We start from the raw sequence: 16,887 nt of genomic DNA on the forward strand, positions 1-16,887 counted from the left end.
TCGCCGTGCCAACTGGATGCTATTTTGCGAAGGTTTTAAGCAAAGGCAAAAAGCAAATCGGGAGACGGACTACAGTAAATCTACGCTCCCTGGATTTCGCCACGCAACTGAAAGACACTCGAATGCACCGCCACTAAATAAAGGCCGGAAGCTATCTCCCGACCCAAGGTTTAAAAGGTCAAAAGAGATGCATCTGAGTTTACTACCCAACTGATATTGTCATCGGCACCAAAGTTATTGTGGTTGTTTGTCTGTTTTAAGCATTTTACATGATTTGTCACAGATCTCTCGATAAATGTATTAATATTACTTGACACACCTGTTATCGCACATTTGCTGCGAAAACTTTTAGCACGGTGTGTTATACTTGACAATGTTCAACGCAACATTTAGGCCCAGGCTCCTACTGGTTAAGTATCGGAGAGGTGATAGAAATTCTTGGCATACTAGTTGACCTTGCAAATAAACGTCAGTGATCTTGCGTTGCACATATTTGAATCGAGACCAAACTCCAGCAATCTGTTTCCTAGTCAAAATTTGAACAAGGTTTGTTTCCGGTTTTACCGATTTCTTGTTACAAAGGGTTTGATTTTTCGTAGAATAGTCTCTCAGGAGAAGTTGTCCCGATTTGTTCTGTGTAACACCACCTTCACAAGAGAGGTAATTGAGAGAAAGGAAAATACGTCACTTACTCATCCATCAGGAATATTTTAAAAGGATACTATCTTTCATTTATTTAATGAGGGTACTAACTCGTACAACCTTCTTTAGTAAGGTACGCTGATGAAACAAGCCGTAAGCTCTCCATTAGCTACTACCCATTACAGGTGTGTAGACGCTTACATTTAAACAATCATAGGCTACATCATACAGGAGGAACTGCGATAAGTACAGAAGAAGTTTTTACGGGTAGAATCTTTATGATTACGTTTTCAAGCGGTTAAGTAATTCTACCTTTTAACGATTATTTCTGATAACTCACTGTAATGTGATCACAATATGAGCATGTCGCAAAAGAAAAAAAAGTTTTTGCGCAAACCAGTTTTTGGTTTGAGACCAATCTAATGGTTGCACGCCACACCAGCATCCTCAGTATGTCGACAGTTTTCGATTTTCCAGCCAAGGAACGTACAGTGAGATAACTTTGCTTCTCCCCCTTGGCAGTAGACATCGTCCATCCAGATCGGGTCAGAGCCCTGACCGTATTCAGCGCAACACTTAGCCTGAGATGCACCAGAAAAGCCAAGCTGACGACACACCACGTTGGCTTCGTTGATTGTCCAGTGATCATCACACACTGTGCCCCACTGCCCTTTGTGATAAACTTCTACGCGGCCGTAGTTTGCTCCACCGCCCGTTAAACGGATAGGAGCATCCTCATTAGTGGCTGTGCAATCAACATATCATATGATTGATTGAGTGTTAAATATATCTGAGATCGAACTGACCACAATGCTGCTTGTAACGAATAAATTCAGCTTTAAATCATTCTCCTTTGGGGCAATGAGCCGGGGAAATCATGCCTGGATTTAATACTATATATGTATCAGAAAACATTTAAAGGCAGAACTCATCACTTGCCTGATCACAGTTCAGGAATGTGAAATTTTGACCACTCTACAACATCACATGTGTTTCCTGAGAAATCTGTGACATTAATGAAAGCAGGAAAAACCGTCTTTAAAAGACGTTTCTCCTAACAATCAACTCGCATGGTTTTTAATAGCGTTGTATTTACTCAATGCCTGTCGCAGAAACATATTCATATTTTATTTTTCTCTGAAAATATAGTTAAACATTTATTTGCTTATTCATTTTCACACTTCACCTGTGCAATTTTTTCGAATATCCCCATAATATCCAGGCTTGCATTTGCATACATATGAGCCTACCGTGGTGAAACAATGGCCGTTGGAAGGGCAGGAGTACGATCCCATCTGACATTCGTCCACAGCTGTTTAAGAGACAATAATTTAAACCGAATTTAAACAAGAATTAACATACAAAGGAGTGGTTTTGTTAATTTAAAGTCTTCATTGAGCGATCGAGATCGATGCTACAAAACCTCAATTTGGAACCTCAACGCTTTGACCAGATTTCTGTAAAGCCAAGGTTCCTGAATCTCCAACCGGCCAACAGTCGAATCATCTTATTACTATAACCCCTACAGGGAGATTTTTCTTTCTTTTTCGTTTGCACGTTTGTTTCTTTTTCAACCACTCAGTATCAAAGAAGGCTAACCTTAGAATTCATCCCAATGAAATGAATTCGAACAGCTGAATAGAAATCCATCTATGAAGGTCTCAATAGGGTTAACCGTAAAACGGCCAAAAATTTAACCGTTAGGCGTAAAATTTAACGAATTTTAACCGTTAGGCGTAAAATATGGCTAAAGGTAAAAAAGCCGTAAAAAGGTTTTTCGTCCTGAGATGAGTCATTCGAAAAGTGTCAAAGAAAGTAGACTTTTGTGTCTTGTGTTTCATTCGTTTACAACTGATACTTCATTTTTTTTTATCTTGGTACTGAAAACAAATGGCCTGAGTTCCGCAGTCATTTTCCGCCAACCTGAAGTGTCTGCTTTTCGCGCGCGAAATGCGTTGAAAGAAAGCAGACTGTTTTTAAAATATACGGTTTCTTCTTTTAAGTGTGCTTGTGATGGTGGAATAGTAACTAGTCTGTATTGAGCTAGGGAGGAGAAGGGTACAAAGGGATGATAAAAATTGGAGAGGAACACCGCTTCTGTTATAATGTAAAAAAGAAACAGGTCATCGACTTGGTTGATCTTAACGACCAAACCAGTAAATTTGGTACAGGTTCATTTGACCTAAAACTATACCGCTTGGTGGAACGCAACAGCAACTCGATTTTTAGAATTACCCTTCTTGCATCACTCTGATGGTGAAAGTGAGCGGGACGGTAAGTAGTCTTCATAGTGACGTCAACGCTTAAATGGGCTAGATGTCGTTATATAGATTATATGTCCTATTTCAACGCAACTGCACGTGCATGCTGCCAGGCAGTGTACCAAGTCTACCAGCGCAGGTTTTAAGAACGTGTCCACGAGAGCACCGGGCAGTCTTGATACATGCCATCTCACCGATTTCAATGAAACTTTGCCAGTTCAAAAGATCTACCCAAAAACTCAAAATGGCAAACTGGTCTCTGCTTTGGTTATTTCCAGGGGGAGATAGACCACCCCCTCAGTTTTTCTAGGTTTTCACTAAAAAATGGCCTCAAAATAGGTAAAATGTTAGTAGTCTTACTGCAACGGTATTTAAAAAAAATTACTGTGACGGCTTACATACATATTGTTACATCCTAACTAAACGTACGACACAATTTTCAATCGATTTGATTGACGGCTTGTCAATCAACAGAGGTGAATAAATTAGTGTGTTTTTTACGCTTTTCGATTCACTCAAATATTTGGTAACTTTGAGGTCAAATATCTCTCCTTGCCAGAAAGCTATAACACTAATTTGAACGTCCCTTTCTCGTCCATTATTTCATCTCTGAAAATCAAGAAAAAATCTTTGGGCACTGCCATATTTTTGTATGGAATGCCTTTTGAAATCTGCCGCTGTGAAAGGTTCTCTCAACTACACCTGTCACGCAATTCTAGCTGTAGGCAGTTATTTAGGCAAGTATACCATCATTTTATAGCTCGTTATACAAGATAATTAATCAAGGAAGCTAAGTAATGTAAGCAACTTTCCAGATTCTTGGTAGAAATTGGAAATTTCACAACGAAAGAGAAGCATGTAGGCGAAATATTGATGGGAGAATCGTACTGTTTCTCCCTTCAGTCGTTTCTGTTGGAGATTTGTTAAAAATGGGAAAATATGGCTTTCTTACGGCAAAAAACATTTATTAGCCTTTGATGTGATTGTTTATTACCACAGTTTACAATCAAGAGATTGTAACAGGAAAGGAGATTTTAAATTCACATGCCGCATTCTTGTTGACATTCAAGTTTCCGTTTGCAGCACAGACGAGAAGCTGTGCCTTCTCGCTTGAAAGGACATCTCAGCAGCTTTGTTAAGTCAAGAAACTGCGCTATTATTCCAGAAAATAAAACTTGAATGGTGTTATCGCTGTCAATTACTACTATTGAACATTTCCATGCAGAACTTGGCCGAACTTAATATCTGTGGCGTGACTTGGAAACGCTTCTTGGGATATGAATTATTCAAGCGTGTTGTTTACGCTGTCTGCTAAGGAACAACTTTCGAAAGTTCTGCAGATCTCTTTGCTATTTGCTTGGTTATTGATCAAGTGAAATATCTGGATTTTTCTTAAAACATGCTGTAACTCATAAATCTCTCTCGTGCTCGATCTTGAATTGCGTGACTTAAAGAATGAGGCCGCATTATTTTGATCAGTAGGCTTCGCGCAAGGTTAGGTAATGATGAAAAAAAATTCGAAAAATATTCAGTTGTTTTCGGAAGCATGACAATAAACTTGAACGAAAAGCGAGAGGCAAAGGTCTCTATTTTTAGTAACTTAATGGCAGTTGTGCCCTACCCTGCGGTCTTCGACTAAATTTTGCCACATCTGCTAAAAAGTTACGAAAATCGAATCGGATGTCGACTTCTAGAGAATCTAAATGGGGCTAACTGTAAACTATAAAATGGCTATAAATTCTCACAGTTAGCTGAGCTCTTTTTTCTTGCAAATCAAACAGTGAATTATAATGCGCAATTCATAAAAAACGTACCCCCTGCAGCTGGCAACTGAAAGAGGACAAATGAATAATGTAAAGTTGAAGGTCCACCTCATCTTCTGCCGTGTTTGGTCAGTTTCGACGTCTAAGGCTAGATCATGCATCTCTTTCAATGTGAAATTTCCAATTTCTACCAAGAATCTGGAAAGTTGCTTACATTTCTTAGCTTCCTTGATTAATCATCTTGTTTAACGAGCTATAAAATGATGCTATACTTGCCTAAATAACTGCTCACAGCTAGAATTGCGTGACAGGTGTAGTTGAGAGAAGCTCTCACAGCGGCAGATTTCAAAAGGCATTCCAGACAAAAATAAGGCAGTGCCCATAGATTTTTTAATGATTTTCAGAGGTGAAATAATAGACGAGAAAAGGGGCGTTCAAATTAGTGTTGTAGCTTTCTGGCAAGGAGAGATATTTGACCTCAAAGTTACCAAATATTTGAGTGAATCGAAAAGCGTAAAAACACACTAATTTATTCACCTCTGTTGATTGACAAGCCGTCAATCAAATCGATTGAAACTTGTATCGTACGTTTATTAAGGATGTACCAATATGTATGTAAGCCGCCACAGTAATTTGTCCAATACAATTGCAGTAAGACTTCTAACATTTTACCTATTTTGAGGCCATTTTTTAGTGAAACCCTAGAAAAACTGAGGGGGTGGTCAACTTCCCTCCGGAAATAACCAAAGCAGAAACCAGTTTGCCATTTTGAGTTTTGGGGTAGATCCTTTGAACTGGCAAAGTTTCATTGAAATCGGTGAGATGGCATGTATCAAGACTGCCCGGTGCTCTCGTGGACACGTTTTTAAGAGCTTGGTGAGATACTCACGCAGTAAAGTAACTTTGTGAAAGGCTTTGGTATCATGATTTGAAAGATAGTGAAAACTACAATAATTTTTGAGCGAAATTAACTTGATTCAAATCGATTTATGCCTCCTCTCAGAGAGCCTCAAGTTAAAGTCAGGTGTAAGCCTTTAATGTCAAATTTCATATGAACTATTTAAACAAGTGGCTTTTCAAAAACTAAACGTACCTGCACAAGTCAAACCATCTCCAGTGTATCCAGGATTGCAAGTGCAGTTGTACGATCCCTGGGTATTAATGCAAGAGGCTTTTCGATGACAGGTGTTCATTGCGCTCATAGCGCACTCGTCAATGTCTGAAAATACCAAACTCAGTATTTGAATATAGTTAATATCTTTAGCCAGCCGAGGAGAGTAATGGTGATAATGATGATTATAAAAATGGTGAAGATGATAATGATGATTATGATAAGCTGGAGGAGAAAAAGATGGATGAGGACGAACACAAATGTTTAGAATGTGAGAGATGACGATGATGCACCTGATCAAGATGACGAGGGTCCAGTTGAATTGGTACATGCATTGGGATGGGGCATAGATTGCGTATAACGAAAACAAGGTGAAGATAAAGATAGATAGAAAGAGGAAGATGCTGATAATAAGATCGAGTAAGAGAAGGCTTCTCATTAACACGACGACAAAAAGCCATTGAATATATCTTGTACTAACCTCCCATCTTCATGTCACAGCGAGCTAAAATAGAGTTCCCAGATCTAGTAGTGTCCAGCCAATAGTAACCGCTGACTGCCTGTCCACCTTCACTTGCCTTGATCTCCTTACACGATTCAGCAGGCAACTCACGAGTTGATCCGAGGGGAACTACAATCAAAATAGTCATTGTTATAAACATGAAAGAAGCGTAAGATCTACAAATTTCTGGCTACGTATAGCATTTATTTGCGTCACCTTTAACTTAAAGATTGCGAATATGTTGTATGATTATTAGCCTATCAAGGTATCTCATTGTATGGTATTAGTTTAAGAGTTACACTCAAACTAGCAGACTGAGTGTGTGTGGCCTCCCTCCCCCCCTCCTTTGATGTAATACTGCTGGTAGGTACGTTTTAATTTTTTCAAATTGTATCACCTCGCTTTGGACCTTTCGCCATGTAATATCTGTCCTCTTCCTTGACAAAGTCCTCTGGTCTGGCCTCTTTGGTCCGGTTGTTTAACTCGCATATTGCAATGAACATGACGACGTTATAGCTTTGACATCGGAAATCAGCAAGACAAGCCTCTCTGCATTCCAGTGTACCTGGCGTAGTCTTAAACGTCTTGTAGGTGTGGCCCTTGAGCATCATTTGATAAATGGAGTATAAGTCACCGCCGGCTCCACATTGCTGACTTGCAATGTCACGGAACATTTCAGAAATGAAAATCACCGCGGTAAAAAGTAAAGCCTGTCGACCAGCCATGAGAAGCAAATCAGGTCTATGACGCAAGAAAAAAAATGAACGTTTTCATCGACGAAGGGTTGATGTAAAGGGTGGAGTGTCGGAACTGAATCATAGAGAGCATGAAGGTCCAAAAATTCATATTATGTAAAACTATTATATTCTTTAATTAATTAGGAGAGAAAATATCTTGCAAAACAAGAGAGCTAAAACAGACTTGTAGTTTTGACATTCTGGAGAAAATGAAGGGACTAATTAAAAATTATCCAGTGCAAAATTGTTATGGGTAATAGAAGAAAACGAAATTTTGCCACCTGAACACCCGTTTCTTTTCCAAATCCTTTTATAACATTTTTCACCTGCGATCATTTGATGCTTTTACGAGATTTAAAGATAACTATATTGATTTATGAAATACTCCTGGTTTAATCACTGAAATGTTTCCTACATGCATATGAAAACGCATATACGGGAACGGCGACCAATCCGTTTTGTAACATATTTAACTTGATCGTGTCTTAATTCAAAAACGGGAAAAAAACTTCATAATTGGGAAACCTCCGCAAGTAAGCAACGTTCGATAATGTTTCTGCTGAATTGTCTGCTAAAAGCTTAGGGTAGTTATTTTTAATCTCAGGGCATATTCCACATTGGACAGGGAAGAAAAAAAAAGGATTATATACTGTGACCACGCAGGCATACGTTTCTACCTAGCTAAAGCAGCTCTTTGCTGTATGACGCTTTGAAAAATTGGCTAAAAATTGGCGGAAAAATTAATCTTGAATCAATTTTGAAACTCCCCTACCAAATATATGCTGAATTAAAACAGATTAGGGTAAATTATTTGGGATCAAGACTGTCCTAAACTTTCCGGGATCAAGACTGTGTGTGAAGAACACTATGGGGCTATCGCTTTTATGGTAAAAGGTTAAAGCTGTGACCATTTTTCGGCAAGCAGTTAATTTCTTTCCGATCCGTGACAGTTAACAAAATGTTCAAAATCGATTTCAATCAAATTAAAAAAGTCTATAATTAATAGTCGTTGTTTTGAAAAAAATTTACTCCTCATTAGAGTCGAGTAATAGGGGTAATTCCTAATCGAGATACTGTTGGGTTGATACGATACAATTTTCTGTTTCTCGCTGGTTTTTAGGAGGTGGTAAAATAAGTGACTCTAACTCAAACCTCTTGGTGTTGCCCTTAATACTAAGAAAATCTGTCAGATCTCCTTTGAGTGCTGAAGGAGAGACTTGTTCTTGCGCGATATATTTCAATTGGCTTCTCCTCCCCAGTTCGATGTAAACTAATTATGCCTTGCAAGACAGCCAGCAGTCATACACTGAATGAAAAAACTGAAGATCTTGATACAAACTACCGGTAGTCACCTCTCTGACAACTCATCCTAATCACTCTTTACAGACAGCTAATTACTCTTTACAGAACGGCCACCAGTCGTACACAGGATAAAGAAACTGAAGATCTTAAAACAAACTTGTCACCTCTCAGTCAACTCATCCCAACTAATTATTCCTTACAGGACAGCCACCAGACATGCAATGAATAAAGAAACTGAAGATCCTAAAGCAAACTAGTCACCTCTCTTTCAACTCATCCCACACGCAAAAAGAAGACAGTTCTGTTTTGCGGAATATGGTCTCGTAGAACCTGAGACAAATGTCTCTGTTCTCGTTAATGGTAACGAAACCGTCCTAACCACATTAGCCACAAGATGAGACCCATATCAGTTTAAGATATTAATAGTTCTAAAAGGATATATCATAAATGGGAAGTTTTTTTACTTTCATTTTAACGACTAACGGTTGAAAACAGTGGATCTTTTTTGTTTTGTTTCTGTTTTTTGTTTGTTTGTTTGTTTGTTTTTGGCGTTTTATGGCTAATGCCTAACCCCCGGAGACCTTTAACTGTGCACAGTTTTGGCATGTGAGATGGTGATACTTAGAACCCGATTTAGGTAGAGTTAACTCTGATTTAGGTTACGTCGTAGTTTTGTACTCAGCATTAATCATTTTCATTTAGTTGTTGCGTGTTTCAGCGGCTTCTTGGAGGCTAAATGCTATCAAAACGCGTAGCTCGGCATACGTTATGATATTTTCTTACCGAAATTTGATCAATTTTCCATTATTTGACAGTATTGTTTGCTGTTTACTATATTCATTTCTTTTTTTATCACCCTTTTCTTAGCTCTTTTGCCGAATAGAAAGAAATTGATGTAGAAAAGTCAATTTAATTAGTTCTTGGTGTCAGTGTTTCTAAAAGAGAAACTCTGGGGAATCAATTAAGGTAATAATATCGAATAATTGCTTATTGTCGGAAAATGGAGGTTTTTGTCATGCGAATAAAAATGTCAGGCCATAAAAAAAACTGCCACCTTACATGAGATGATTGTAGTCTCCGTTTAAGATATTGTATTTTTTAATGACCGACGTAAAGCTATTACAGCCTTGTAAGAACTATTTCAACATGAAAAAAACTCGGTGATTGTTCTCTAATTTTAATCGTTCTTTCTTCGTGAAGTAGTATCGATCCATCAAGAACTGCTTTTAGTTAATACGAAACTCATTTGAGCCACGATTAGTACGTCTTAAAAGTAGGCAGAGACATGCGCACTAAATAAGGGCAGTCGGAATTGAGCTTACTTGTAAACGGAGGTTGGGCATGTTGAGGTGAGGAAACGTAGAACCCGATGCAGCTTACAATGTGTTCTAGCCGTTTCATTTTCTATTGACGTGTTAAGCGGGTTCTTGTGGATAATTTTTTTTTTAATTCATTTCAATTCTGATGCAATGGTAGCTTAAAGTTGTTTTATCTTCTGAATGAAACTCATCAAATTTTATATCATGTTAGAGTGCTATTGAACATCGAATAGGATAAAATTAATGGAATTGGTCGAGCTTCATATATTGGTGCCAACTTTGTATGACAGGAACTTTAATAAAACACTTGGGGGGTAGAGTTTGAGATCAAATGACACAAGCACGAACGTCTTGGTGAGGTCTTTCAGGAGATCGGTCATATCTCTTCTAAATGCTGAAATAGCGCGGCGTTCTTTTCCGTGAGATACAAGTCAAAAGTATCTAAAAAATGATAATGAAATAAGTTGGCTATTGTCTGCAATAAACAATCTAATGAAATGGATAGAGTGATTACTGTGATGGTGCACCTGAATATTGCATCATAACCTTGCAGGAAACACCAGTTAATTATAAACCTTCAACTCTCATAATTGACAAGACATAATTTCCCCTTTGAATATCAGTATTATATCAAGCAGAATAGTGATGAGTAAAAAGAAAATTATCAGTCAGGGGATTGTGAATTTATCAAATACCAATTTGTCAGAATTAGCATTATGAGATGTATTTGTGAGACAGTTACGAGAGTTACTAATGAGATCGTGGAAGTGAACGGGTTAATACGTTAGTACGTGATATACTGCGATCTCACAATGCTTTTGCATAAAAAAGAACTGAAATGGAGTAAAATACAGTCTTTAAGAGTATTAGCACATATAGAGGTTTTGCATGGCAGCCATGATGCATGGCAGGAACAATAAAAATATTTTGCGTGAGAGAGAAAATCTCTCCCATGGGAAAAATAATCTATTGTTCCTGCCATGCAACATGGCTGCGGTGCAAAACCTCTATTACAATGAATATATGAAGTTCATATATTTGAACTGCGGTATTAGATACGTATGATGCACGATACGTATCTAATACCGCAGTTCAAATATATGAACTTCATATATTCATTGTATGTGATTTATCATCACGGGTTTATTACGAATCAACTTAACGGCTTGCTCCCAGTTGGCTTGTTAGCTCAATTGGTAGAGCGCTGCGCTAGTATCGCAGAGGTCAGTGGTTCGAATCCCGTACAGGCCTGATTTTTTTCAGGTCTGATTTTCGCTATTGCATAAATGGCGCTCTCTACTGCGAGGATCGTGCATCATACGTAAAACCTCTCTTGATTACACTGGAGTTTAAACGCAATGTCTGTAACATACATGTACTGGTCAGCGGTGAGCGACCAAGATGGACGCATAGTTTGCTCCGTCCTAGCTTCAACTTTTTCAACGTTTTCTTCGGGCATTGTATACTATTTTCTTTAGTAATTGTCAAATTTTCAATCATCAACATGCCGAGTGACTCTGATTCATCGTTAAAGAAGAAGAATCTAGAGCTTAAAGCTAAAATTAAAGATTTCGCTGGAGAGATCAAGAATCTCAAATCGCAGTTAGCTAACAACGATGGCGACGAGTCAACATCAGCAGCAGCACAGGCTGAGAGAGACCAACGATCTCCCACAAATGAGCAAGCAGATTTCAATCTGTCCAAACTAGAGCAGAAGCAGAACTCAGGCGGCTGAGTGCTCGTCTTGCCTAGGTGAGTGCAAAAGTTGATGAAGTAGGGAAGGCTATTGATGCCATCGAGGAGTACAGCTTCCAGTACAACATCAAGATTGTAGGAGTACTTGAACTCAATAGTCAGGAAACGGCAGAAGTTACGAGAAAATTATGTGCTAAATTGTTTTCCGAGATGGGAACGAATATTACCCTACAGGACATAGACACAGCGCATCGAGTGCCACTCAGAAGTGCCGGGAATTTGCCGAAGCCAATCATATGCAAGTTTACAAGGTGACTAGCAAAGGAGGCGGTTATGGCTCAACGGAAAGATGCTTGTAAACCAAATCCTATTAACATTGGTCTGCCTGACCGAGCTTCCTTATCCTCTGTTCGACTTTTCGACCATCTCATACCTAAAATGCAGAATGTCTACTCCGAAGCAAAAAAAATTAAAACTGATTATCATTTTGAATTTTGCTGGGCTAAGAATTCGTGTGTTTATCTTCGCAAAGACCGGGATTCCCGCGTGCTGAAGATCAAGGATGTCGAGGATCTACAGAAACTTCTACGGGAAGTATATAAAATTTACCTATGATATGTCTGTTAAGAGCGAATGTTACCAGCGGTCAAATATTTGGTGGCAACAGCCAAAAAATCGATTCGGCTCATATGCTCAAGTTAGGTAGGCCTTATGGTGACACAAAGCACTGCATACTTCGTTTGGCTGAATATCGATTTATTTCCGAGAAAATCGATCATAATAACTGAAGTTCGACCAAATGCCGCTTTTGAAGCTCAAAATTTCAGACGAATCCCGGAGCGTCGCACCACGAATTGAAAACACTTGTACCGATAAAAACTACCAAATCTTGAAAAACAACATCAATACATACGCTGACAGCAATTTGAGCAATTCTTGATCGTTTATTTACACAATCTAATTTAATTTAACCGACTTTCTTCTAACAAGATAAATAATAGGTCAAAAGTAACCCGTTATTTAACTATGTGCTATAAAAAATAAGCGACTGAAAATCTGGCTTTTGGAAGGCGAAGTGTGGTTCTTTTTGATCTCCAAAGGATTTTTTGGGGAAATGATTCAGTGCGATTTAATCAAATTTTAAAGTTGGATAAAATGAGCTGATTTGACAGTGCCGTCAGTTGGTCGAAAATGTTCACATTCACACACAAACTCAATTGTTTCGCATTTTACATCCAATCTACAGCTTATTTAACATAATATAATCTTACCGTCCATATTGCTGTATCACAAAAGGGGATTGCTGTCCTGAAATTGTTGCATTGCTCCCTCAATAGCAATAGAACTTGGCAGATAGTCAACCCATCCTGGTATTGATTGTTTACAAAGCATATCTCGGGGTTTCTCTATTCCCATTTCGTGCAAATACTTCGCGTAAGAGATCTTTGTTTAATTATAAGTCTACAGCCGAACCGTGAACCAAATGTAAGCGGAATGTTGCTAGTTCAGAAACATCTTTCTCGCGTGCAGAATAACGCTAATTAATTCAAAATGAGGTCTACTGAAATAAAACGCAAAAAAAAAACATTGGGCTATGAATCACGTGGCTACAGGAACAAAGGTCGTTTGTTACATATACGAAACAGGAGCAAACAATTATCTAACTCCGATCATAATTTAATGTATCATAATTGAATATTTCATGGTGCTTCAGAGGATAAAGCTCATTTTAAGCAGTGTTAATAGAGGGAACTGGTTATGAAAGCCGGCGAACTTCAGACGATAAGAACAATAGGAGCCCTCTGAGGTTGAAGGTACAAGTCACGTGATCACGAAGGTGCACACATTCAAAACAAGATGGCGGATGGAATAGACGATCTCTTGCTATGGAAAGACGATTTCGAAGTTATTTTGGACGTTTTAGAAGGTGATGAAACAGTCAAACAGCAGTTTGTAGCAACAGTTAACAATGTAAGTTCCAATTGTGCTAATTTACGTGTATAATTTCTTGCTACCGACCCAAAACGTTCGCTCGGTTATATATTTGTTCCCTCTATTAACTCTGTTTTAAGGCAAAAAAGATCTACAAAGGGCATAGCCCCTCATACATCACTGCAGATGTGCGACAGCATATTTAATATAAAATCATCTTACTATTTTGCATAACGCACATATTTTGATACAGAACTTGAGACTTTGTATAAGGATTAATAAATAGGTGTCAAAAGCTACGCGTATTGCGTGAAATGCATACCTTTGCAAAAGTATAAATAGATACGTGCCTCGCTTTAAAAGTCAGAAGAGAAGGCAACCAGAATTGTAAGTAGTTTAGTGATTTTCTTGTAACTTTTGTAATTCCTGTAGTTGGTTGTATCTCTAGTTCTTAGCCGAGCAGCCATATTCTCTCCTCCTGCTGACATACATTCCATGACAATTTGTCCCTCGCCTAGTGCAAAGCTTGGTTTGGGGTGAACGAGAGGCTCTAGTTCGAGGCGCACAGTTCCTTCTGATATATCAAGCCACGCTCAATAATATATCGCCATAGGATGCATTGATTGACTTTGGACTTCTATAAGAAGTAGTCATTCACTTCTTAGATTTATTATCTTGGAAGAAAGGATTTAAAGAGATAGGCACAACGTGGGTTTGTTCACTTTCTTTTTTCTGGTTAAATCTAGATGTCAATCTTTTCCCGATGGACGTGAACATTCTGGTCTGACCAGACAAGAGGCTTATGTTAAATTTTTCATTACGCATCAGCCACCGGCTCTATAATATTTCGCCATATAATGCATTGACGGCTTTGGACCCGACCATATTTGAGGGGGATAAATCACTACTTGACTACCTTCTTGGGCAAGAATACTATAACTAACTAGTTCAGTTGAGTTTTGAAAGCCGGCCACTGTTTCCAAAATGCAAGTATTTGATGTAGGTACACCAACTCGCACTCGAGTCTGCTGTGCCAGCTGGGGCAATGATTATTCGAAGCGTTTCTTGAGTTCCGAGATACGCAGAAATGATTTTATTTCCAGATGAGAGGTTTTTTTGGACCGCTGCCGGGAAAAGGTGGGTGTAAAAAGTGTGAAGAGTAACTTAACAAGGCACAGTAGCCTCTGGAGAAGAAGTAGTATGAATATAAAGCTGTTGAACGTTGGCTTTTGCAAACATTTCAGCGAAAGTTGTGGTTTTCCAGGTTTGACCCTTATAAAACTTCCTTGTAGATGTTGCTTATTTGAGAGACTGCTGTAAAGAGCTTTTATCTGATGCGCGAGTAAGGGTAAATTAAATTATTATGACGCGTGAATGAAACAGCTAACATGATTTAAAAAAATTATGAGCCACTGTGAGGCGTGATTTTCCTCCTGAAATACACGTAACCTATGAATTATTTTTCTCTCATTTCTTAAAAACCTTAAGATTTCCCTTCAAATATAAACGCAAGAAGAGAGATTTGAAGTATTCACCTTCAGATACGTGAAGCGTATCTGAAGGTGAAGCGTAACTCTTTTTAAATTTGTGCATGAAACGGGACCAGCTGCTTCTTTGCTATCATCATTAAGGAACAGAAAACTAACCTTGTTCTTCACATTTTTAATGCTATGTATTACACCTTTGTTTTTTATATCTCGCATCGCTAATCTTGTCTCATTACAAGTAGCATTTGATGATATTTACATGTCGACACCAAAACGCCGTTAAATAGCGTTTTTCCTTTCCAAAATCTCCAGCTATCAAGAGACTTCTTGGCAGAAGCTTTACTCTATCAGATGATTCAATCAAGGAGTTCAAGGTATGTTTTCCTCCTCTCAATCTTTTTATTGTAAAGCATTCTGCAAAATACCATATAGAAAGCGTAAAACGGAACATAAAAGCACGAAAGGGACACATTGCTTTCTCACCGCTACATGTATTAATGATAATTATCATAATTTTTTTGTGGACTAAAGTAACTATACAATGAATATATAAAGTTCATATATTCATATATTCATATAAATTAACTATCTTCGCACTTGAACTCGAAAATTAAGGTCTGAGTCTCTAGGAAGGAAAAATCGGGGCTTATCTCAAATTATTTGCACTTATAACCCTAGCCTTTGTGTTTTTTGTTTCATCGAAACCATTTCATGTTTAGAATTAAATCGGATTAACCATGATACTGAATTGAGTGTTTTCATTTATATTCATATACCGCATAATCTGTATTCATATTCAAATTCAACCTAAGATATGATTTCCCCGAAGATTCCAATTTTGAATGGATCATTAACGGTTAATAATGATAACTTCAGTTCTTTCTGGTAGATGTATAGCTTAACATCAACACTCATTTTAAACTGTTAAATCTGCTTGCATTTTAGTGTCATTAATTATTAAGAACTTTTGGCAAAATGTTTTTGCGTTTTTTTTTGTTTTGAAAATCTACAGCTAAGCAAGCCGTTTAGGGTGGATTTACTGTCTTATCAAATCATAAATTATCTATATCTCAAGCCATTTTAAGCAATGTAAATTGCACAGAGACCTTTTCGCTCAGTTGAGGGCCTCTATGGGGTAATGGCTTTTACGGCTCACGGTTACAATCTTGGGGATAATAAGGCCAACAGTTAACCCAAAATGGCCTTGAAGACAGGAGAAGTTTTTACGGTTAAAGATTGTCAACTTTCACACCTAATGGTTAATATTTTGGCGTTTTAAGGCTTACGGTTAACCAAATTGAGATCCTCATAGGCCGATGAACACCACTTTGATATATGGCTTCTAAACAGCTCTTGTAAAAAATTCACCTTGTTTGTCCTTGAAAACTTTTGTTCACGTTTTTCATTTTCTGATAAATTTATCTTTTATGCAGTAGCTCCTCTTCATGATTCAAATGTACAAGTTATTTCTACAATACTGCAAAATATTGGCCTAGCATGTCAACGCCGATGAAAATTTCCAAGAATGATACCGTTAGTTAAAATGTATCTCATCTGCAGACAACAGAACTAGAAGATACGTATACTTTGGACTTACCTGAGGGAGTATTTCAGTATTCCTTTACCTTTCAAGATCGATAGAGAGACCTGTAGAAAAGAAAAGTTTGTTTAAACTTACTCCATGTTGAAATAAAAACTAATCACGAGCCACAGGTAAACGGAAGTTCAAATATTCGAAAAGGCTGGTTGTTATGGAGTGACGTCATAAACCGGCTAAGTTTCCATCATCGCCTTGACAGCAGCAGAGAGGCATTTTGTCTGCGCATGTTCCATAAAATTTTTGGTTGTTGCGATTAACCGCTGGTATGCGCCCGCGCTGCGCGAACGCATTTCTTTCCCCCCAATTGTACGAAGAGATGCGGTGGTAGTGGGGAATGAATTACAATGGCGCGTGTATTTGTGTTTGTTGTCATTCTTGTGATTTTTTTCTCAATGTTACTTCACGAGAAGCGCGAAAAAATCGAAAAATGGTTGTATAATATGCGGGAGAAAGTCCCAAACACATAGTTTTCAGAAGGCGAAAAGTTATTTAAGGGATTTTAGTTGTTGTTTTGGGATAGTTGGAAGATCGATCGA

General features: G+C 38.1%; 1 protein-coding gene across 1 annotated transcript; it reads right to left on the minus strand.

The window, feature by feature from the left end:
* Window positions 1-286: 286 nt before the first annotated feature.
* Window positions 287-16,546, minus strand: LOC111336184 (uncharacterized). The gene is made up of 6 exons (XM_022942233.2): window positions 16,349-16,546; window positions 6,677-7,020; window positions 6,259-6,408; window positions 5,760-5,885; window positions 1,829-1,954; window positions 287-1,387 (listed from the first exon to the last, which is right to left on the minus strand). The coding sequence occupies exons 2-6, from the start codon at window positions 7,002-7,004 to the stop codon at window positions 1,062-1,064; spliced, it is 1,056 nt and encodes a 351-aa protein (XP_022797968.2). The 5' UTR covers window positions 7,005-7,020; window positions 16,349-16,546; the 3' UTR covers window positions 287-1,061.
* Window positions 16,547-16,887: the final 341 nt, after the last annotated feature.

This window comes from Stylophora pistillata, chromosome 2 (genome assembly GCF_964205215.1).
Source record: "Stylophora pistillata chromosome 2, jaStyPist1.2, whole genome shotgun sequence".
NCBI lineage: Eukaryota > Metazoa > Cnidaria > Anthozoa > Scleractinia > Pocilloporidae > Stylophora > Stylophora pistillata.